Here is a 22,775-nt window from a genome sequence, read left to right on the forward strand (position 1 = left end):
TCAAAGCATGCGACTTGTTTGACAGTAAAACGCTTGCGTGTCGTGGAAAATGGGGATTGTGAAATGTGCCCAAAGTTGACAAAAGCAGAAGTGTCATATATAATGCCATACAACACACGCAGCAGTAAAGTTTGTTCCTCAACCATCATCCCACATATGTCATCACAGCTGCCAAAAACAACACTGCTGTCAGCTTGAGAGGGAAGAAAGCTGCTGAGCAACAACAAGCTCACCGTGGAGTGTGTAGATATTTAGCTCTGATTTGTGATGCTCATGGCTGTTCTTTCTCAGTGCATTTACTATCAAAAGCTAAATTCAAGCCAACTATGCACTGATGTATTCTTCTACTGATGAATAACACTAGGCTGCCCACACTTACATTTGATACAATATGGACACTTTTTACACTTTTTGTGAACGGTACAGCTTTGACCCCCCCCCCCAAAAAAACTAAAACTTGTGTCAGGAAAACCCATTTTTCAGAGCACTTTTATGATCTTTTGATGCGATGCAGTGACTTTGAGCGTCTCATTTTAAAAGTTGTTCACAATAGATTCACGTTATTAGTCAGTTCTGGGTCCAAATTAATAACATTCACAGCCACCGTTGAACCACCGTTCATCTGCTTCAGATCATTGCTAAGCAAGGTTTAGCTAAAGAAATGGGAACAAATTATGTTGCTATGGGTACCAAGGTGCCTAAACTTACTTAGGTGTTACACATAAAAACAACAGTGGCTCAGGTGCCTCCTTTATGCTCGAATGATTCATGGGTCAGTGCCGAGTGGCTTAACAGAGAAAAAAACAGCAAAAGAAAGTTTAAAAATGTTGTAAATTGCACGTAATTCCATGAAGTGATGTTTTATATTACAGCACATTAAAGAAATACTGCTACTAAAAGATTACAGATGCATTGGTGCAAGTTGAAATGTTTACTTTAAAGATGGCTTTTTGAACGTGTTCATAAGTAAGCAAGTTTACATTAGAACAACTAATCTCTGCAAAGACTTGAATTCTGCACCATGTTCGTTAACTTAATCTTAATCACTTAAATTCTGAATTATTTTACAGAAGCCACAATTGTTTTTGTTAAACAACCTGCAGCCAATGGCATCCAACAGTCCAAATAATATATGCTGTAATTCTTACTCGTTTCTACAGATCTGTGTTTGGCCATCAACGCCACCATCACCCCTTCTCCCTTCACACTTACTTGTGTTGTTTCCCAGCGATGTCACAACACAGCGTTACCTGTGGTTAAATGGACCTTTCTACCAGCGGGCACGGATCAACCAGAAGACGAACTCCTCATCGCCCGTGTCAATATGAGGAAGGAGCGTTTCTATGGCCAAAGATGAAGCTGACAGTGGTGAAACAGTGTCTGGAGCATTCAGGTGTGCGTCAGAGATATCAGCAGTGATCTTACAGAAACAACTATCGCTGCTTCTCTACCTCGAAAGAGTTATAAAGTAATTTCCAAACAATTTGACATCCAGATCTACAGCGACAGCATTTAAGACCGCTGCCTGTCTTCCCAGAGGTGGATGTCCTGAGAAATTCCCGAGATCAGGCGATACGATGCTCAGAGAAACGATGAAAAACCATATACACTACAGGCCTCGGTTAGTGTTTTAAAAGTTAAACTTCATGACAGTGCAGTTCAGTTAAAAAGACTGAACAAGAATGTTTTGTTTGGAAGGATTTCCAGGAGAACGACTTTTCTCTGACATGGACGAATCATTCGTTTTGGTCATTTCATGGGACAGTATCAAAAATACTTAACAATAAACACTCTTAAATGCCAAACAGGCACATTTGGTTTGAATTCCACCATACAGGATTTGAGAAGATCCAGGGAGCCTTTAAATTTCATAAAGGTTGTGTTCGAGAAACATAAGAGTAGTCGATTTTTGATAAGCGGGTTTGTTTTTGAACTGTTCAGAGAATGTCACTGCTGCAACTGTGTCAAAGGCTCCAAAATAAAAGTTTAGATAAAAAAGATTTATTGACAAGCAAAACAGCATCTCTATATATTACATAAAGTCATCTTATGTACAAAATTAATTTGTATTGACTGAAAACACACAGTCCTCGTGCTGGAGCTGCATGTTCAGAGTCTTTGCAGTCATCCTTGTCAGCTCACGGTCACAGCACTTTATTCTATGCTTCTGCACTTTGGAAACAGCAGATGTGGAGTCAAATCAGGATTTGTTGTCTTTGCCTGCTTGGCTGGGGGGAGGATCCATCAGGTCCTTAAATCCCAGTTTCTCCAGAGGCTCCTTGGTCATCAGCTGACTGAAAACAAAAAATAAAACCAAGACGATTATACACGTTACCTTTGTCGATTCACTAGGTAACATTTTCATTGGCTTTCTTACTGGTCCATTCGGCACTCCAGGTAGTCTTTGGACTGCAGTCGGCACATGGAGTTGTCATAGTTGTTCTCTCTGAGACATTTCATGAACTTTTCTTTGAAGGCTTTGCACTCTCCTGGAAAAACAAAAGGACAAGATCAGGAATTGTGCATTTGTATGGTCATCTGTAACCCCCAGTAATAAAACTGTTTCTTCCGAGCCACACAACGCTAGTGCTTAAGGGGCACATTAAAGAATCAGGAGCCCACAGGTTGTCATCAACTTTCAGCCCCGATAAGGTGGCCCATCACGATCATCAGTCAGGATTTACAGAAGAAGCTGACATCCAGCACAAGTTATCGAGAACAATGGCCAACAACATAATGCACATATTTGATTTTTAATTGCCATTAAAAGTCTTTGAAAGTTATGACACGCTAATGAGGGTTCTTCTGTAGATCATACACGCAGAAAAAAAAAATCATGTTAATAAAAACAGAATCAGTGAAGTTTGTATGAAACACAACATTTGTGCTACTGCCAAAACTTTCTGTCCATGACTGTGTATCATGATACTTTTCTAGCTTTTTAAGTGAAGGGCTGCTGCCAACATATTGCTTGAAGGTTCTGTGCAGTTTATATAGAGCAGGACAGACATTTGTGTTTTCAAATGAAAGGGAAAAAAATCAAACAGCAGGTGAGGCGTTGTCCTACAAAGTTTCCTGTTGTTTGTGAGCGAGTTGTTTTACATACACTCATCATGCGCATGAATGGTCATTTTGAGCTTTTATAATTTCTTTAAAGTGCAACCAAGGTGCAACTTGCTAACGAACATTTAACCAAATAGTGCGGGTGTACATATATGAGCCTGTGTTGATTAAAGAAAATAATTTCAAACTTGTGCACCCAATTATAGTTTTGAAAACCATGAAAGATGTGTGGTGGTCAATCTTCATTTTCATTAAATGTCTCTTATTTTAATAAAGCAAACTGATCAGAAGTTTAATGTAGTTAAGAACATTTATAACTGGTATAAATATAACGCAGAGCAGCACATCATACATGTTTGTGTAAACGCTATTTTCATTACAGTCTGTCCTTCAGACCTTCTGTCCTAATAGCAATAGCATCAAGCATCGCTGTAAACGTCCATGTACCAATCCTGCTAAAAGGCAGCTGGCTTAGACAAAGGTCTATGAGTGTATTGCACTTATTTAAAACATTTCTAAATATTTATAGCATACACTGTCACAGTTATTATTAATTCTGTCGCTGTTGTGTCTGCGGTGAGGGGAACGAGAGTTATTTAACGGGGCAGACAGGCTCAGCTGGAGCTTACCGAAATGGTCCAGAGGGAACGAGCCTTTGTCCGGAGGCCGAGGTTTAAAAGTCTTCGACCCGAAATTCATAGCGGTAGACATTTTCTCTCAGTTCACAGAGGGCCGTCTCAAAATGTTTTGACATAAACAACAGCCTCTCCGTTTGACCCTGCTGTCGCGCAAGTATGACGTTTTATTTTGAGGGCTCGGCAGACAGACATTAGTAATCGATTGATGCTATCGTAAACTGTCCGCACTTTCGTGAAAGAATAAGAGCTGATATTAATTAAACCCATATATGGGTTTAATTTTGGTCTTAATAAATGTGTAGCTTATTTTTTTCCGTGGCATTAACAACCAGTCTGCTAAAAATGACCATGTAATGCACAATAGCAAACGGATACTATAGGACTACAGGGGGAAAGCACAGTGATCAGAATTTCCCCTCATTACAAACAAATGACTTTGGATACTTTGCAAAATAAAGTTCTCATGAAAACTAAAAAACAGTTTCATAATTCAAAATAATATAACGGACTAAAAAAGAAACTCTAACTGTACACTGAATCTGATAGAACCGATTCATACTGTTCTCTTAGATACTGTAAGAAATTGAAAATCATAACTGCTGGTTGAAAATATTATTTAAAAATGATTTGATGCAACAACAAAAACGATTGCCTCAGGCAGCTGCCGACAGACGGTGATGAGGAACAGGAAGAGAAACTGTCACGGACGACCAAGCCCCTACATGGGATGACAGACAGAGGAACTGACTGACATTAGGAAATCCTACTGGTTAGAAGCCGACAGCGCAGAGGCTCCGATGATGGCAACACAAACACAGGCCCCAAGTGCCAGATCCATAGAAGTAAGCGTTTACCACAACCAACAGGACCCAAGCTGCAGACTGTGCAAGGCTGCCCCAGAGACTATCCAACACATGGCAGGCAACAGGATGTAAGATGCAAGCTGGGTCTGTGTGCAAGAACATCTGTGCTGCATATACCCTAAAAGTCCCCAAGTCCTGCTGGGAGACACCAACAAAGGTGGTTAAGAGAAACAGGCCAAATGCGCTGTGGTGTGAGTTGTGTTAAATGTGGTAATCGCAGCAGACAGCAACATCAGGAAGAAGGAGCAGGAGAAAATAGTAAATTACCAGCGGCTGAAGGAACATCTGGAACAGATGTGGAAGTCCAAAGCGATCCCAGTGGTAATCAGGGGTCTCCATCCAGGAGAGTGCAACCTCGGAAACAACCTGCAACCTTCCCTCAGATGGAAGATATATGTTAATATGTATTTATTAATAGTAGGCACACTTATTCACCTCTCCGTTTCTGCGTGTGCATTCAGAGCACGTTCATGTTATCAGTTTCATTTAAATGACATTTTTGCACGAGCGCAGGATCCGACTCCACTGGATTCTTTAAACGTGCAGCTTCACCTAGCTCACCGCTGGATGTCTCACTTTTCTAAGATATAAGGCTGAAGGGAAAGCAGGCAGACAGAGAGGAGGGGAGGAGGCGGCGATGGTAACGTGTGGGCTTGATTATTATGCAGCCAAAGAGCCTGGGTAATAGAGCTATCAGTGAGAGGCAGAAAGAGCTCTCGGCGCGGATCGCTCAGTTTCCTTTTCTCTCTCTGCTCTCTTATCCTCGGGCACAGCTCGGATCGGAGGTGGCAGGTGACCAGTCTGTCTGTCTGCTGGACCCCAGCGGCGGATGTTCTTGGGCACCTTCTTCCCACCGCGGTGAGGCTGGACGGATAAACTCACCATGGCGCTGGAAGCGGAGGGGAACAAGCTGCAGCTGCAGGACGTGCTGGCGAGACCGGGCAACGACAAGTGCGCGGACTGCGGCAATCCAGGTAAGGCAAACCTTCCCCCCTCCACCCCGTCCACCAGCCCCGTTACTGAAAACCCGGCGCCCGGTGGAGTCAGCGCATCCAGCTGCCGGTGCGCGTGTGCCTTTCGAGCCGCTGTACACCAGCAGGGGGTACATGAGCCAACTGGCACTTCAGAACCGCACAAGTCTGAGCGAGTCTGATGACAAAGGCCCGCAGATACCCGAGGACAAAGTAGACCAAAGTAGGCCTGACAGTGGACTCTGGACTTATAAGTCTGAGCCATAAACCAATTAAACTGTGTGAAGACATGCCAATTCTGCTCCTCACTCCGTGTGTGTGTGTGTGGTTTTGTGTTATTACAGTCTACACTGTCAGCAACCTCCATAAAGCTCAGTTATTACTTGTGTGTGAGTGGTTTTGCTTTACATGTTCCTGACTGTGTGTCCACCCTATTCCTGTGCAGCTATTTATGTTCATTTTTCACTGTCTTCATCCCCCCCCCCCCCCCCCCCCCCCCACCCAGATCCTCTCTTCATCATCCTTTCAGTACACCCCTCCTTCCTCGTTGCTCAAATGGCAGTAAACCAGTGAGTGGCCAGTCAAGGCTCCAGTACGGGCCGAATGCCCAGTGCTTGGAGCCGAGCCTGCCCGGGACGCCTGTTCCTTGGCCCCGGTTACGGCTCCTCTGAGGACTGGCTGTAGCAGAGCAGCATTGGGTTTTTTTTTTACATTTTATTTATTTATTTATTTATTTGAGCCAAAGGCACTTTTGCAAAACAAGATAGCTTTGTCTGAGGGGTACACACTTAAAGAGGGATTTCATTGTGATTGTAGCAAGGTGGAAAGGTTGTTATTTTTTGTGGTTGATGCAGCTTTTAATTAGCAGAAGCATTTTTCTTTTATTTTCCTTTTTTTTATTATCAGCAACCTACATAACAACAGTTCAGCCTTTTGTCAGTTTATAACAGCTTTTACACAATGGTTAAAGTGAGATTTGGCAGGGCGGGGGGAACACTGAAATCCGGTGTAGTGGTGCAGCAGGGAACAACGACTCACCTCAAAATAACTCAGAGATTGATTTGTACCGTTAGCTCCAGTGGGCTTGTGTCTTAGCAGACAGCTTGACTCCAACACCATGACTACTTAATATTATCTCTATGTGTGTATGGATACCTCAGACTGCCCTCCACCTGGCCAATATCTATCTATCTATCTATCTATCTATCTATCTATCTATCTATCTATCTATCTATCTATCTATCTATCTATCTATCTATCTATCTATCTATCTATCCATCTATCCATCTATCCAATTCACGGTTGCAAAGGGGCTGGAGTCTATCCTAGCGACCACAGGAGGAGAGGCAGGGTACACCCAGGTTGCCAGCCTGACACAGGCCTAACACAGAGAGACAGACAATACATTCACACTCACATTCACACATCTCTGTAATTTAGAATCACCAATTAACCCAACCTTGAGTCCAAACCCATGACTTGATATAATATAAGTTTGCACATGGATACCTCAACCAACCCTCCACCAGCCCAAATAAAGTCAATTAAAATTAGCCACAGTGTTGCAGAGCCACATCCACAAGAAGAGGTTTTGGTACATATCCGCTGAAAGTGTGAAATTATCACTTGAAATTAAGTTTATGGTAGTTAGCAAGGCATCACTGTTATTTTCGTTATACTTTTCGTCAATGACCCTAGTTTTTTAACCTTAATTAGAGTTATAAAAATTGATTAGTATGAACAATAGGCTCAGTAGATATCTTACTAAGTAGTTTACAAATGAGTCCCATTGGTGTGCTGGGTTTAGTGGAAAATTGTGGATATTTGTGGCATTCAGAAGATGCATCCTAGCTGACCCCTGTGAGACCCCAGCCATACGTGAATGCTATTAAAACATATGGGATGGTTGTTCAGTAGAATACAGTAGAAAAGAGAGTAGAATACTGATGGGCAGTAGTCATTAGCTTCATTGTTAATTAGTAAATGTTAGCATACTTGAGGAAAGAAAGCACTTTATAAGTGTTACTTATGCTGGAAGCCAATTCTCCAAGCTGAAATTAAAATGAAACCTGATCTGTTATGTGTCTAAAAGACATCCTTGTCAAGTATGCTGTCTTCTTTAAGATGATGAACATGGTAAAGGTTATAGACGGTTAGCATTAGCATTGTTTCTGTGAGCGTGTGGCTGTGCTAGCATAAGCATTTATTTGCAAACCTGTACAGACTCACAGGCCAGCTAGCATGACTACAAGCTGTTTGGGGAAAGCTGGCACAATGATTTACACTGATCAAGCGTTATTTGTCTCTTGGGATGTCGTTTTTGATGATTTGTTCACTGTTCTGCAACAGTTCACTATGCCTCAGGGAAAGATTGGCATTGAATGTTCCCGAGCTAAAACTGTTAAGCAGTTTTCCCTGGCAAGTACACCACTTTCACCTTTGCAATGATTGCACAATAGAATCTCGCCTCTGAAGAGCAGTTGATGTTCTGTTCTGTGTGGCAGTGCCAATTGTATCCAGGATGTAATACAACAGCTTAGGGGAAGGAGCTGGAAAATCTGATCCGCCAAGTCGTATACACTCGCTTTCCTCGAGGTGATGAAATTTCCTTCAGCATGCGTGCTATAGTTTAGTTGAATCCAACTGCTTTGTTTCCTAATTACTGTGCTTCTTTCATAAAATTTCACAAGAGTACAAGCAGCACAGATGAAACCCCCACCAGTACCACTTCCCCTGTTGGCAGGAACCAGGAATCCCCAGGCTAATAATTCACATCTCATCAAGATATGAATTTTTGATGCTGGTTTTGGTGGTTCAATTATGAGATGGTTTCAATATAGAGAAAAACAGACAAATCCGCTCAATAGACAAAAGAGAAAGGGAAAAAACAACATTGTGGCTGTTAAGTAGAATATAACAGATACCGTACAAAGAGGTAAGTACAAAATGGGAAATCGTTTTTTCATATTTAGTGAAGCAAACATTTGATTTTCCTTAAACGAGTGCCATCTATCCTTGTTCTGCTTATCCAGTTCTGGCTTGTGGGAGAACTGGATCCCAGGTATCGAAGGGCGAGAGGTGGGGTACACCCTGCACTCGTATATCCAATCTAAAACCTGGAAAGAATCCACACAAGCATGGTGAGAACAAGCTTGTTCGTTCAGGCCACAGGCTGATTTCGAACCCAGTAACCTTCTCCCTGTACTCAGAATTTTCTTACTCATTTTACACATCAGTCACTGACTAAGAAACAGAGCAACATTGCACACTTCCCAGGTAGAAACTTGTCATCGACAAGGTGGATCTGCCCTAAAGCAGCGGTGCCCAAACCCGGGCCACAGACCAGTACCAGTCTGTGAGTCATTTGGTACCAGGCCGCGAGAGTTGATGCTCGGGTGTGAAATCTATGGTTTTCTGGGTTTTCTATTTTTTTTAATCATTTTTATTGTTAACTCGGTTTCCCTGGGTCTTTTCCCATGTGTTATGAATCTTTTTTTTTTTTTTTTTTAAATTTTTGTTGTATTTATCTGCAACACCTTAAAGGCCGGGCCGTGAAAATATTGTCGGACATAAACCGGTCCATGGTGCAAAAAAGGTTGGGGGCCGCTGCCCTAAAGGATGCTCTACTTTATCCCCCTCTTTTGCTTTAATAGGGCCACAGTTTACAAAATGAACAACATGCTGTGTTCAGTGAGAAATGAAACTAGCGATTGAGGCCATAAACTCATCAGAAGACTGTTTGGTCATTTCATAGATTGAGGGAGCATAAGGGTCATTTTTCACAGGCCTATATAAAAAATGCACTTATTTTATCTCCCAGGAGATGCCGGCAGCATGTCCCTCAATTAATCTTGTATAATGGCCATTCCCAGATGTTGCAGTTCACACAGTTCTTCTCCTAGTTGACTTAGTGGGAGTACAGACATTTAAATTTGTTTGAAATCTGATTGCATTAATCACAGTGGTGCATTTGTTAAAGAGTCTGTATGCATAAATTTAAGACCAGACCAGAAACCAAGACAAGCGACTGTTAAGTGGGTGTGAGGGCTTTCAGCTAGTTTACAAGTAAACATTTACACTCTGAAAAGGTCTTCTCCAGAAATATATCGCTTTCTGCAATGACTCACACGATAATTCAAATGGGATTAGGAAATAAGAAAAGCATGCATTGTGCTAGACAAAATTATTTTGGAGTCTAGTCCACTCGCCGTCGTGTGGTTGTCTGGCTCTCGCCTTTTCTCGATTTCACACCTACAGCTAATTTAGAATCACAAATTAACCTTAAGCAGATCTTCGGTGTGTGGGAGGAAACCCGTGCAGAAGCACTCCAAACAGAAAGATCTTTCTTGGTGAAGAATGAAATATGTCAGAAAAAAGACAGTTTCTAGCTTTACTTTGCTATAAAGGTGACAGGTTAGCCTGCTTTTCCTGAAAGATGAGGTCCTCTATTTTCCCTGCTACGCGACATCGCATGAAATCCTTCTATTGTTCGTGAATTTGCAGACTTACAAAGTAAAACACATCGCAGCATCAGCAGTGACCTGCCTGTCCTTCCTCACCCGTGTCTTATCGTCCCATCTCAGATACAGCATTCATTAAGCAGGCAGAAAGCTTGCTGGAATTGGGCTGAAAACACGCATGGCTTGTGGATGTTTTTGTAATGCTTAGTCATTCTTACTTTGCCCTTCCTTACCTTTGCGTTTCTTCCCCTATCTTCACTCTGCTGGTGCGCTTTGATGAGACCGCTGAGAGGCTGAGCTGGGCGCTTGTACTGCGGGGTTTCTCTGTAGCTCAGCAGCACTGTGGTTCTGCCCTCTGCTGAGGACACACAAATGATTTTTTGCCTCCAGAGAGAAGCCTCAGCAATCTTTTTAGGTGTGCAGAAGGTGTTTATAGAACAGCAAATCAGCAGGTCCAAGATGAGATATAACGAGGTTTAGGTTCCTTTTGCAGTACCACTCATTGCTTTCTGGGGGTTTTTTAGGTTTGAAACGTCTGAAAGCGGCCGGCCTGGGTTCAAGTCCGAGTCAGAAATAAATAATAAATAATCAGAATACAAGTTGACACTCATCTAAGTCGAGTTTGCTATTGCAAACAGACTCACTGTAGACGGTTTGCTTTCAGCATAGACAAACAAACATAGATTGATCGTAACGTGTTGACCATCAGCACCACCACTCACAGTTGGTTGACGAATGCAAAAAAATGTGATGAAATGGGCAACCATCAATTTTTTTAAGTCACAAGGAGGTTACGGTCCCTATTTTACACCAGTCAGTAATACAGTTTAGGATCACATGGACTTTAATTTTAAGGTGTTTTGAGCATTTTTTTATGATCTGACATTGGACGAAATCCTGAACAAATGTTTTTACGTCATCCTTTGCAGTCTGCTTTCTCAAGAGCAGCAGGAGGTTCTCCACTTCTAATGTACTCTCGCTACATGAAATTGTTTGATTTCAGCAAAGGTTGTCATTCGGTTAGAGTGTGCAGTAGGCTGGATGCATGAAGAGCACTTGCTTCAGGGTAATTCTCAGTTACCTGCTCTATTCACAGTTTGCTCAATAATACATTCTAACTTAGCTCTAAGCAGCAGGAAGGTTAAAGACTGTTACATCTCCATTCCAGCTCAAGTTCTGTGTTCTTGCTTACAGTTCTGCTGGGTAATACTGACAAAAAGCCTGAGAGAATATTTACAAAGTTCTCTTAACCATCTGTGCCAAGTATGGCCTGGAAGCCCCGAGGTCAAAATGGGAGACGTCCCCTAGGGTGGTCAAGAATAACCGAGCTAAGATCTTGTGGGACTTCCAGATAAAGTGGTGGTGGCTAACCAACCGGACATAGTTGTCGTAGACAAACAGAAGAAGACGACCGTAGTGATAGATGTAGTGATACCGAATGATGGCAACTTCAGGAAGAAGGAACATGAGAAGCTGGAGGAGTACTAAGGGCTGGGAGAAAAGCTTGAGAAGATGTGGAGGGTGAAGGTAACAGTGGTCCCAGTGGTAATCGGAGCACTCGGTGCAGTGACCTCCAAGCTAGGCGAGTGGCTCCGGCAGATCCCGGGAACAACATCGGAGATTTCTGTCTAGAAGAGCACAGTCCTAGGAACAGCTAAGATACTGCGCAGGACCCTCAAGCTCCTGGCCTCTGGTAGAGGACCCGAGCTTAATGGATAAAGACCGCCCACAGGGGCGAGAGGGGAATTTTTTAGATATATAAAATTGTATAATGCTTGACTTGTGTATATATAAGTCAAGCATCTGTTTAGCAACATGAAGCTCACTGTAAATATAGAATATAAACTTCTTTAATGTGGAATCAGGCACTAATGATAAAATGTATCAGTATCTTTAGACCTTTCTGTTTCTTAGACTATGGTCTGTTTGCCTTGCTGTAGGCTCGATTTAGTAAAGTTACAGTCTTTTTCTGTCATCCAGCAGGCAACCGACTGAAATAATACAGCATTCTAATAAATATGGCAGCACAAAGCCTTGATACATAATAAGAAGCAGTTTAAAATCAGTACAAAAATAGATGAGTAGATTGTTCTGGATTCTTCTGGAAATGAAATACACCTTTTTGAAATTGTCTGAACTGGTCTTTCTGGTGTTTAACATTAAGGTGTTATTGATTAGATCACCAAAGGAGAGCATGTTGAAAATGAACAAAACAGTGGGTGGTATATGAAATCAAACAGAGCATTTGATTCAAGGAAGTTGAGGTCAACCCACACTCTTAATTTTCCAAGACTCTAGTGACCTCATAACAACAAGCCCACGTAACACACACACACACACAAAAACATATACACATACAACTGCTTAGTGTACTTTTTTCAGACGTTTCATTGTCAAGGATTTCACCAAGTCTCCTTTTTAGGGAGTTTCAGGGAGACAGAACGCTAATTCCTCTTTATTGGAACTACACACCAGCCTTTAGGGATTCAGGACAAAAAAATTCCTTGAAGTATTTTATGTTCTAGAAAGCTGTTTGACCCAATGATTATGAGGTAACTGTAGAAATATTGTATTAACATGACAAAGTAACCTTTCAGGAAGGTGTGCTTGCATGAATTAGCCAACAAAGCTCAGCAGGATTGTTCTGAAACAAATATTTTGCTATTTATTTATTAGCTATACATTTAGCTATTCTACTAAATATAGGGGTTGACATAGTGACATCATCATTATCAAAATACTGAGCCACTTGTGTAAAGTGGCTCAGTATTAAACCCATGCTCCTTTTAAGCTATGATTTTGTATACTTGGGCCAATGAGCCCAAAATCAGCTTTAATTCTAAGATAAAGCGGTGTGGCCTAGTACTTCTATCTTTATACCTTATGTTATAGTAAGGTTATAACTAAAAGCTACATAGTTTGTTTGGTCCTTCCATAAAAATGTCTACTGTATGGGCATCAACCTTCACCCATTGGTTTTGGATTGCTGTGGGCAATGTTTGAAGGCGTCCAGTATATCTGTGAGATACCCCAAGAGTTCATTTTCTGTGCACCAATCATTACTGTTGATAGCTGGTAAAAGAGAAATTGCCCTCAGTTTTAGAACCAGTGGCATTTCAGCAAATGCATTTCCTCCTTTGTTTGTACTCGTGTACTCAGAATAGAAGTTGGGGGGGAGTGGAATTTACCAAGCATGTCCAAGTGACCTTAAAATGAAAGGAACACAGTGCAGTGATACTTGCTTCTAGAACAGACTTTAGCATTGGATAAGATCTATTAGTAAAAAAAAATGTCCTCAAGTTAAGAACATGAAAAGCAAAGAAAAGTAATGAGGTAGTAATCCATCAATAACAAAGATGGAGTATTTTTTGTGAAACAATTACTTTAAACAAACCCGTGTTTTGGACTTGAGAGTTAGCCCTCTATTTAAGTGAACCACGCTACACACAGTGACCACACTAGCCCACAGTGGCTCAAGGAAAATTATGATACTTACCCAACAGTCATAGCCTTAAAATCTATCCCCATGGCAGCAGGTAAGAAACACGAATCAATGATTTGGGAAGAGCAAATTCAATGGATTCAATGGGCAATATTTGTATTTGCAGAGACATTTCCTCTGGAACGTCTGTCTTTTTAAAATGAAAAACCCCTGAGAGAAATGAAAGCATGTTGTGGTGTCTGTTCTTGGGTTTTTTTTTTTAACCAACACACTGGGTCATAACCTCAGATGGCCCTACTTTCTAGCTATTAATCTCCAACACAATGCCACTTCTGACAGGCATGTGTATGAGACATACTGTACAAATGACTCTGCTGCAGATGCATGAAAGTGCTTGCAGATGCTCACAGTCACAGGCCGCCACTGTAAGAATATAAATGCCCCTCACCCATTCATTCATCCTCTGTCCAAAGCTCCGGTGTCTCCCTAAGAGGTGAGCCCAATAAGATCTCCTGCAAAGCTTTTTGTCTCCTCTCTCTGAACAGTTGCTCAGAGATGCAACACAGTACTGCTGCATTTAAAGAAAAAACCATGTCTCAAACAGCATATGCACTGTAAGGAAAAAAAGTCACACTACATCAGGAATTTTCCACCTCCTGCTCACTACGACTGTGCATCTGTTGTTCACAGCTATCCTGTTGAGAAACATCACTCATGTACATGTAGAGGAAAAAGCCCTCTGCGTATGTGCATGTGTAGTTGTGTGTGTGTGTGGTTTTGTGTGTGTGTGTGTGTTGTTAGTCAGTCATGCGGCCACAGTAATCTCCCTGAGTGCCGCCTGTTTCTCTGTAAGGCCTGACTCAGACAGAGATGACCTCACCACCGAATGGCAGGTTGTATGTTTTCATGTCAGCAGGGGTTGGTTTGGTGTGAGTGTGTGCGTGTGTGTGTGTTTGTGTGGGTGCCTGTGAGTTTTTATATTGTTGTTGCGAAGACCTAAAAAGGAAGAGGTTTGATTCCCTTACATTAAAGCGCTGCTGCTTGAAGCTTCATTGCACTCCAGAATGATTAAAGGATGACTTGACGTTTATAAAAGCATCACCTGCTTGTCATGGGTTAAAAGAGATGAAATGGAGGAAGATTATCGCAGATGCCAGCTAGCGCTCTCGGGGGAACTCACATCATCCCTCTGTTTGCTTTTTCCAGTCCTCCAAACCCTCATCTCTGTTCTCCGCTTCCATCCAGATCTCTAAACCTTTCCGCTTCAGCCTTGAAACGACAGAGATGCAGAAATGGTGTTGGGTTTTGGGTTGGTTTTTTTTGCCTCCTTCAACCTTTCGTTCCCCTGCCTCTCATATGATTCCCTTGAGTATTACACACTGCTGTCACTGTGTGTGCATGTGTGTGTGTCTGTGGTGCGCCACGCTGAGGGCCTCTTTATTTAAGAAATAGCAGCTGCACAGAGAGTGAGATACAGAGAGAAAGACTTTTGAATGTTGCTCAGTAAGGGCACCCTCAGTACTTTCAGTCGCTTGTAGCTGTGCACATGCAGGTTAGGATGTGCATATGTTCTGTAGCACAGTATACACACACATGCATATGCATCCATTAGCAACATCTTAATCCATAAATGCCACACCTGCACACTAACATTAGCCAATATAATCAATTATAAAATATATTTTGTTTTCGTTAATACTGCATACTGATAGCACAGACTGTATATAAAAGATGGAAATAACTGGCTCTGACTAAAAAAATGTTCATGGACTTGTTATTCACATGTTTGTCTCAATAAGCTCGCCCTGCTTGACTGTTTACTTACAATACAATACAATGTACAATGTACAGTAACTGGCTCGATGGAAGAAGACTACGGTGGTCCAGAGAGGTCAAATAGATTGCAACTTAAGTAGCAAATAGAAAAATGCTGCAAGAGCACACAAATAACAACAGAAAAAGAAAAAATAATGGCACAGACCAAGTGACAGAAACCAAAACGTTAAGGATTTCCCTCAGACACACTTAAAGTGGTCTTAGTGCTGTGTCAGGCCCATCCATCCATCCATTCACTTATCCTTTTCTTCAGGGTTTTGGGGGGGCGCTGGAGCCTATCCCAGCTCTCATAGGGCGAGAGGCAGGGTACGCCCTGGACAGGCTGACAGTCTGTCACTGGGCTCACACACAGAGACCGAAAACCATTCGCACCTATGGGCAATTTAGATTGATTGTTCATCTGAACAATAGACTGGACTGGACTCATAACTCAGACGCCCTCTACAGGAAAGGGCAGAGCAGGCTGTACCTGCTGCGGAGACTCAGGTCGTTTGGAGTGGAGGGCCCACTCCTGAAGACCTTCTATGACTCTGTTGTGGCTTCTGCTATCTTTTATGGTGTGGTCTGCTGGGGCGGCAGCATCTCTGCTGGGGACAGGAAGAGACTGAACAGGGTGATCCGAAGGGCCAGCTCTGTTCTAGGATGCCCTCTGGACCCAGTGGAGGTGGTGAGTGACAGGAGAACGGCGGCTAAGCTGTCATCCCTGATGGACAACATCTCCCACCCCATGCAGCAGACTGTGACAGCACTGAGCAGCTCCTTCAGTGGGAGACTGCGGCACCCACGGTGTGGGACGGAGAGATTTCGCAGGTCTTTCCTCCCCACTGCTGTCAGACTCCATAATAAAGACTTTAACTGATCAAGCACACACATCCATACATATGCAATAATACTAAGTGCAATAATCCTTTCTGTCATCGTTGTATTTTTACTCAGTTGTATATAGTATTTGTATTTGTATTCTATTTTTATCTTATTGTATATTTATTTTATTTTATTCTACTGTATATAGTATTTTATTTTATTCTATTCTGTACAGTTGTGTACTGTATTTATTCTTATTGTATTCTAATTTTTGCCTCATAACTTTTGCACTGTCCACTCCTGCTGTGACAAAACAAATTTCCCACGTGTGGGACTAATAAAGGTTATCTTATCTTATCTTATCTTATCAATTAACCTATCCCCACTAATTGCATGTTTTCGGACTGTGGGAGGAAGCCAGAGTAGCCGGAGAGAACATGCAAACTCCACACAGAAAGACCCCGGCCTGATGCTGGAATTGAACTTTCTTTTCGTAAATGATGCTTCCTTTACTTCCCATCCCTTCGCTATTCTCCCTTAGTTTTTGTCAGTAATCAGCCTAAAAGTTGAGATAGTTGAGTATTCAGTGGAAAAAAAAAACACCAAATGCACACTGCCATGTCTACAGCTAAAAATACCAAACTTTCAGCTGAGAAACTGGAACAAGAAAGACGATCACTTCCAAGTAACTAACTGTGGCTGCCAGGATTGCTTGTCATTTAGTCTTACCAGTCAGCTAACTTGAATTGTGATTCTTTGCATTTGCTACCCACCAATCAGCCCATCTGTGGTATTCACATGTGTGATCCTCTTTGTTTCTCTTTCTCATATTCTAACATTCAGTTTCTCACTTTGCTCTGTCTTCCTCTTTCCGTTGCACATCACGCCTCTTGACTTTGAACACTTCATCAGCATGGGCAGACTCAGCCTGTGTGTGATACAGTGACTCACATGCACCCTGGCTGACCACCCACAGATGCTGCTGCTGCTGCTGCTGTTGTGCTGCGTTGCAGAGAGAGTGGTTTTTCTTCAGTTTTGCACATTCTCCCAGAGTCTTTATGTGTGTGCATTTGTGTGTCTGATGCAACTAGCTCGGTAACTAAGGTCTGATCAGATCTCAGGTGGTCTGCTTCCTGCCAGTAGGCTAAATAGGATTTCCCCAAAATCATATTTTGCAGCCCTGCTCTCCTTTATGAGCAGGAGCTCACTCAGCCACAGTCTGGTGTAATATTCGCTTCATTTACTTTGCCTCTGTAACCTCTTAACAGCGCTGGCATCAGCACCTTCAGTATTTATAGTCTGAACCTTGAGCTGCTGTTCTTTTTGTTAAAGCATCTTCATAACAAGACTTTTGCACCCCTCCTTTTTTGTTTGTCCTGTATCTTTCTCTCTGTATCGCGGTCTTGTTGTCCTGCTTTCACAAATTTCATTTCCTCCTTTTCCCTCTCTCTCTTTTACCTTCATCATTTCTCTAATCCCCCCCCCCCCCCCCCCCCCGGCTCTCCCTTCTTCCCTTTCTCTGTCTCTCCTGCAGAACCAGACTGGGCGTCGCTGACTTTGGGTGTGTTTGTTTGCCAGGCCTGCTCGCTCCTTCACCGGAGCATCCCACACATCAGCCGAGTCAAGTCTGTCCAGGACACATGGGATGCCAGCGAGGTGGAGGTAGGGTGGGAATGTCAAAAATCTCCACATACCTTTAACCTCAGTCCACTTGCTGACATTTGATGACATTTGACATTTGAACAATAAAATGAATGTGAGACAAGGCTTCCACAGCATTGAATTCCTACACTCCTACATTTTGTGTCGAGAGAAAGAGATGGAGGACTAACGCCGCTGTTTTGCTAGCATACTGCTCGCACTACGCCTCCACAGCGTCAGATGGTTTGGGGTCACAGGCAAGCGACAACTACGATTTTCTCAAGAGAATACAGGAGGAGGTGTAGTCTGATCAGGTGTAACACACGGTGTTTATCAGGACAGCATCAAATATATTTTTTTAAATATGGCAATAAAACCAACTTTGCGATGCTATTAAATTACTGTGATGATAATGTCGTGAACAGAGCTTTAATTTAACATCAAATACAATCCACCTCCTCTGTTGTGTGGAGTTCAATTCACTTTTATTTATATAGCACCAAATCACAACAACAGTTGCCACAAAGGGCTTTACACTGTAGGAGCCTCTAATAGTACAGAGAAAAAAGAAAAGAAAATCCCAACAATCAGACGACAACCTATGACGAAGCACTTGGCGAGAGTGAGAAGGAAAAACTCCCTTTTAACAGGAATAAACCAGGTTCAGGTAGCGGTGTAGAGCTAGAGATTAACAGTAACTATTGATTAATTGCAAAGTGGTGTATAAACACAGAGTGGAAAGAGGTGAGTGAAGAAGAAACACTCAGTGCATCCTGGGAAGCCCCTTAGCAGTATAGACCTATTGTAGTATAACTAAGGGACGGTCAGTGTCTCTAAAAGTAGAGAAGGTGTGTCTCCCAAATACAAACTGGGGGTTGGGGGGCATTTGAAAGCTTTAGGCTCTGCCTCCCATCCTGCTTTTAAATACCCGAGGAACCACAAGTAAACCCGCAGTCTGAGTCTGATTTGTCAGTTGGACATGGAGAAAGGTATCAGCTAAGCCATCAGCTGATGTGGGCAGACAGTGAGATCACCTGATATTCAGGGATTGCTAAACAACTAGCCTGTCCTCTGTCTGAAGGTAGCTCAATCTGCCAGCAACTTTGGAACTAGAGACCAGAGATTTAAACATTAATTGATTTTTATTTATTTTACAAACCTGGTGGAAAAAGCCATCCAGTGTCAATTCAAAAGGGAATGCAAAGGAAATGATTGTATTATTAATCATATAGTTTGTGAACTAATTATTTTAAAAATCCATTTTACAATCTCTTTGGTTAGACATAAATGGACAAACTTTTAGATGTGGATTGTTATGAAATTAGCTAAAGCTGATGTAAAATATTTCTGAGTCTTCTGCAACTGTAGAATAATATACACATGAAACACTATAATGTATCATACATACGAGTATTAGTTGTGAGAAAGTTGCTTTTAAAACCTATGAAAGCAACAACTGTAAACAATGGTCAAGTTGTAAAGTGAGCCACTCAGTTTAGTCGACTAGCTAACGAGGTAGCAGTATGTTTTTTTTCATCACCATTATTCATGGCAGCTACAGCTGAAATATTGCATAAACATAAGCTTTCATGCAATCTAAATGGATGCCTTATATTATTATTCATCTTTGTACAGTTGTCAAGAAAGTGGAAAATAGCCATAGAGACCAAAATTATTTTTGTAGCAGGCTGTGCTTTTAATATCTGTGGGGTCATTTTAGAACTAATGACCGTTTGGGGAACTTTAGACTTTCACACATGTGGCTTGGCTTCATGTTTTAGCACCGGAGATGGTTGTTTTTAGCAACTTGTAGCATCATAACTAAAGTGGTGGTGTTAACAGTTGTAGCAAACAGTCCCTTTTGTTAGGATTGTCTTTTGAGTCGCTCTTGCACTTGTTTTAGTAAAATGGCTCCTAGTTTTACATTTTGTGTGTTTTGAAATGTGTCATTCGTAAAATCGCACATACCTTTGAAGTCCACTAGTTAACACCATGACGACTGCAAAAGCAATGGAAACAAGACTATTTGCCAAATGGTTGTGAGTGTTTGCTGAAGGCTAATGGCAGTTGCTGGGAGAATGATTGCTAAAGCCCCTGTCACGTGGCCTAGAGACCAATCAGTGACCCCCCAAGCCACATGTCACTTGGCAGCAATGTGTACTCCTCAACCAGTAAGCAAAACCCCCTTGTGTTTGCTTTGGTTGCTAGCTTATTGCTAAATCGACCATTTGCTTTCAAAGTTGTGCCTTTTGAAACATATTGGCCACTGCTGAGGTACAACTTTTACTTTGACAACAAACTTTCATTTCCAGTTTTTATCACACTTTTTCAAGTCGTATTATTGCTCGGCTAATAGGAACTATTAGTGCTGGGATTCTGCTAGCAACCAAAGAATTCACTAGGATATTGCTGGCAACTGATTTCAGCTGGCAGGAGCCAGCAACCTCCAGAAACCACTGCCAACCAGTGGGGGAATACATGATGTATCACTGGAGGTGATACAACCAATGACTGTGTCACTTCCGCATGACATCACATGAGGAACCTGAATAGAAATCTATGGGAAAGCAGCTTTCTGTCTCGACTTCTGTAAAAACTTTCTTTATGAATTTATGGGCTCAGTCACTTTTGGGTCATACTGTGTTCCAAAAAGGGATATTATCCATGGTATGTTAGTTAGCAACGTGGAAAGGCAAGTCATTACCCAGTGAGCAAGCAGTTTCACAATCAGAATTGCTCTTCTTTGTTACATCCAGTTTTTTAAAACCAAGATGGCGGCGGTGCAAACGTTAATCTTTGCTGCCTATGGGTAACTTCAAGCCAAACAGTTTATTAACTCAGAGAAGTGAATAAACTATCAATGTTTTATATCAGCTGAGTTTAAATGTTTATATTTTGTTATGAGTCGATTGAAATAACTGCTAGAATTCTTAATTCTTCACGAATATGTGCAAATCCCAATATAAGCGTGCATATTTGATATGTGACTGTACCAAATACATTCAGACAAAAACAAAAACCATGGTAACTGAAGCTTAAGCATCACTATTGTTTCTATGGAAACAACCCAATCAATGGACATGTGATATGGACTATGGATAATGTGACAGAATTAAAAAAATGAGGAGGAGCGATGTCATTTAAAGGAAAAGTGGTGGATTTTTTAAACCCAGGGCATCTCTGTCTGTTGACACATTCATTATATTTCTAGATTAGCCATAGTGTTTTTCTTCAGCATAGAACAAAATGCTGCATGATCAGAGTCAGAGTCTCATGTGGCTTGATACAGCCAGTATTGATCTTCCAATAATACTTAGATTTGCTGTGATGCCTGTGCCCTGATATGTGAATTCTAACCAGCTCCATAATTCTGACCTTCAGCCTAACTCTGACTTCCCAGTGGAAGGAGAATATCTCACCATATGGATCAATAAGCATTATTAGTAAAATAATAGTTTACTCTTTTCCCTTGTGTGCCTTGCGATCATGTCCCGGTCAGAATACATCTTCAAGGCATCCTAGTACCGCCCCTGCAAATGTGTAAACACAGAATGCATATTTGGACTTCTGTACTCTGCTGGGGATAAATAAAGTTGTCCGTGAATGAAACAGTGTTGTCGCTCAAAGACTGTCAGTCTGTGACAAAAAGGGACTCAGGGGGCGGTGATGTGAGTCACCAGGAAGGTTGAAGATGTGGGAGGACAGTAATTGGGATGTTATGGGGATTTGACTTAAGGGGTGAGCAGTGAGGGTGTTAGCAAGGAAAATGGAAGAAGAATACACAGGAAGGACAGAGCATTTGGATAAAACCAGAACAAAAGCACATTTATTGGCGGATGGGGGATACATTTGATTGAGGTACGGGAATACACGAGGGCTTTGTGACGTGCGTTTGGGTTAATATAATTGGGAGTGTTTTAGGATGATTTTGAGATCACTGTTGAGACCTCTGGAGCTCTGTTTTGGTCCCATACCAATAAAATGTCAGTAATCGGAGGAACCACAGCAGTATTCACTTTATTAACTGAACATGGCTTCTATTGGGATCAGTGGAAATGTGTCTGTGGTTGTGTTCAGCTAGGTGCTACAAATCACAAGGATATTACTTCATTTTGTTTTGGAATTATAATACCACATTAGGCTTTATTTACACCATGTACTAATGTTTAATCTGTATCTGGACACATTATCTTACCCTTGCTTTTAATGGCGTAACGGAGCAGGCTCAAAAATATAACATAAGACACCACATAATACACCAGAATCTCATTTTTAATTAAAGGCTGGTCATACACCGACAGAGCTAGCAATCCAGGCGAAGACCAAGAAAAAGTGCAGAAAAAAGTCCCGAAGGGTAACAATGAGGATATGAACAAGAAGCACAAGGAATACAACTCCAGGAAGAGAATATGAGGAATATAACTAGGAAACTGTCTAGAAAGCTTAACTTCCAAGACAATCTGGCATGTTACAGAGAGACAAAGAAGTATATATAGTAAAAGAGTATGTAACTGGTGAAAACTGATGTGAAAAAAGAACAAAGTAACTAGATACATACATCACTAAAAATGAGAAAATAAAATGGGAAGTGGCACAACAGAAACCCAAAACCATGACTCAAATATTGCATCTAAATGCAAATAAGTGAGGGGGCAGGCAAGCAGGATCAAGGGAAGCAGTCCTCCTTTGTGGGCTTTTGTCATTACTTGTACTAACTGGGGTCTCATAAGTTACCAGGATGAAGTCGAGCTGGAGCTTTCACCTTGCTTTGTGTGGCTGATTCAATCTCAGTTACACTTTATGCATTATGCACGTTCTTTTTTTTTTTATCCTTGCCCAGACTACACTGCACACTGCTGCATATTTATCAGTATATAAATTGAATCAGCTTTGCTATTTTTATGGATATGTATGTGCTTAAGCAGTTGGATCTATAATAAATTAGACTGTAGATAACGAGAAGTCATCCAGTCTCATGTGCTATTGCAGCGTTAACCATGTTATCATGAAGATTGGGTTTAGCCGTAACTGAAGGTCATGCTCCGCAGAAGCTTGAG

General features: G+C 41.7%; 2 protein-coding genes across 3 annotated transcripts in view; one reads left to right on the forward strand and one right to left on the reverse strand.

The window, feature by feature from the left end:
* Positions 1 to 1,985: 1,985 nt before the first annotated feature.
* On the reverse strand, positions 1,986 to 3,892 carry cox19 (cytochrome c oxidase assembly factor COX19). The gene is made up of 3 exons (XM_004557507.4): positions 3,693 to 3,892; positions 2,378 to 2,489; positions 1,986 to 2,294 (listed from the first exon to the last, which is right to left on the reverse strand). Exons 1-3 carry the CDS (start codon positions 3,772 to 3,774, stop codon positions 2,201 to 2,203), a joined length of 288 nt encoding a protein of 95 aa, XP_004557564.1. The 5' UTR covers positions 3,775 to 3,892; the 3' UTR covers positions 1,986 to 2,200.
* Positions 3,893 to 4,417: 525 nt separating this feature from the next.
* The window catches only part of LOC101473724 (arf-GAP with dual PH domain-containing protein 1), a 37,481-nt gene continuing 19,123 nt past the window's right edge, over positions 4,418 to 22,775 (forward strand). The window contains exons 1-3 of one of the 2 annotated variants that reach the window (XM_076887241.1): positions 4,418 to 5,204; positions 5,338 to 5,538; positions 17,612 to 17,739. In XM_076887241.1, the coding sequence (XP_076743356.1) occupies positions 5,448 to 5,538; positions 17,612 to 17,739 (219 nt within the window). In that variant the 5' untranslated portion in view covers positions 4,418 to 5,204; positions 5,338 to 5,447. Of the gene's footprint in view, positions 5,205 to 5,257; positions 5,539 to 17,611; positions 17,740 to 22,775 lie in introns of those variants that run through there. The other variant, XM_004557509.5, reaches the window with a different exon arrangement.

Source organism: Maylandia zebra, linkage group LG8 (genome assembly GCF_041146795.1).
Source record: "Maylandia zebra isolate NMK-2024a linkage group LG8, Mzebra_GT3a, whole genome shotgun sequence".
Lineage (NCBI taxonomy): Eukaryota > Metazoa > Chordata > Actinopteri > Cichliformes > Cichlidae > Maylandia > Maylandia zebra.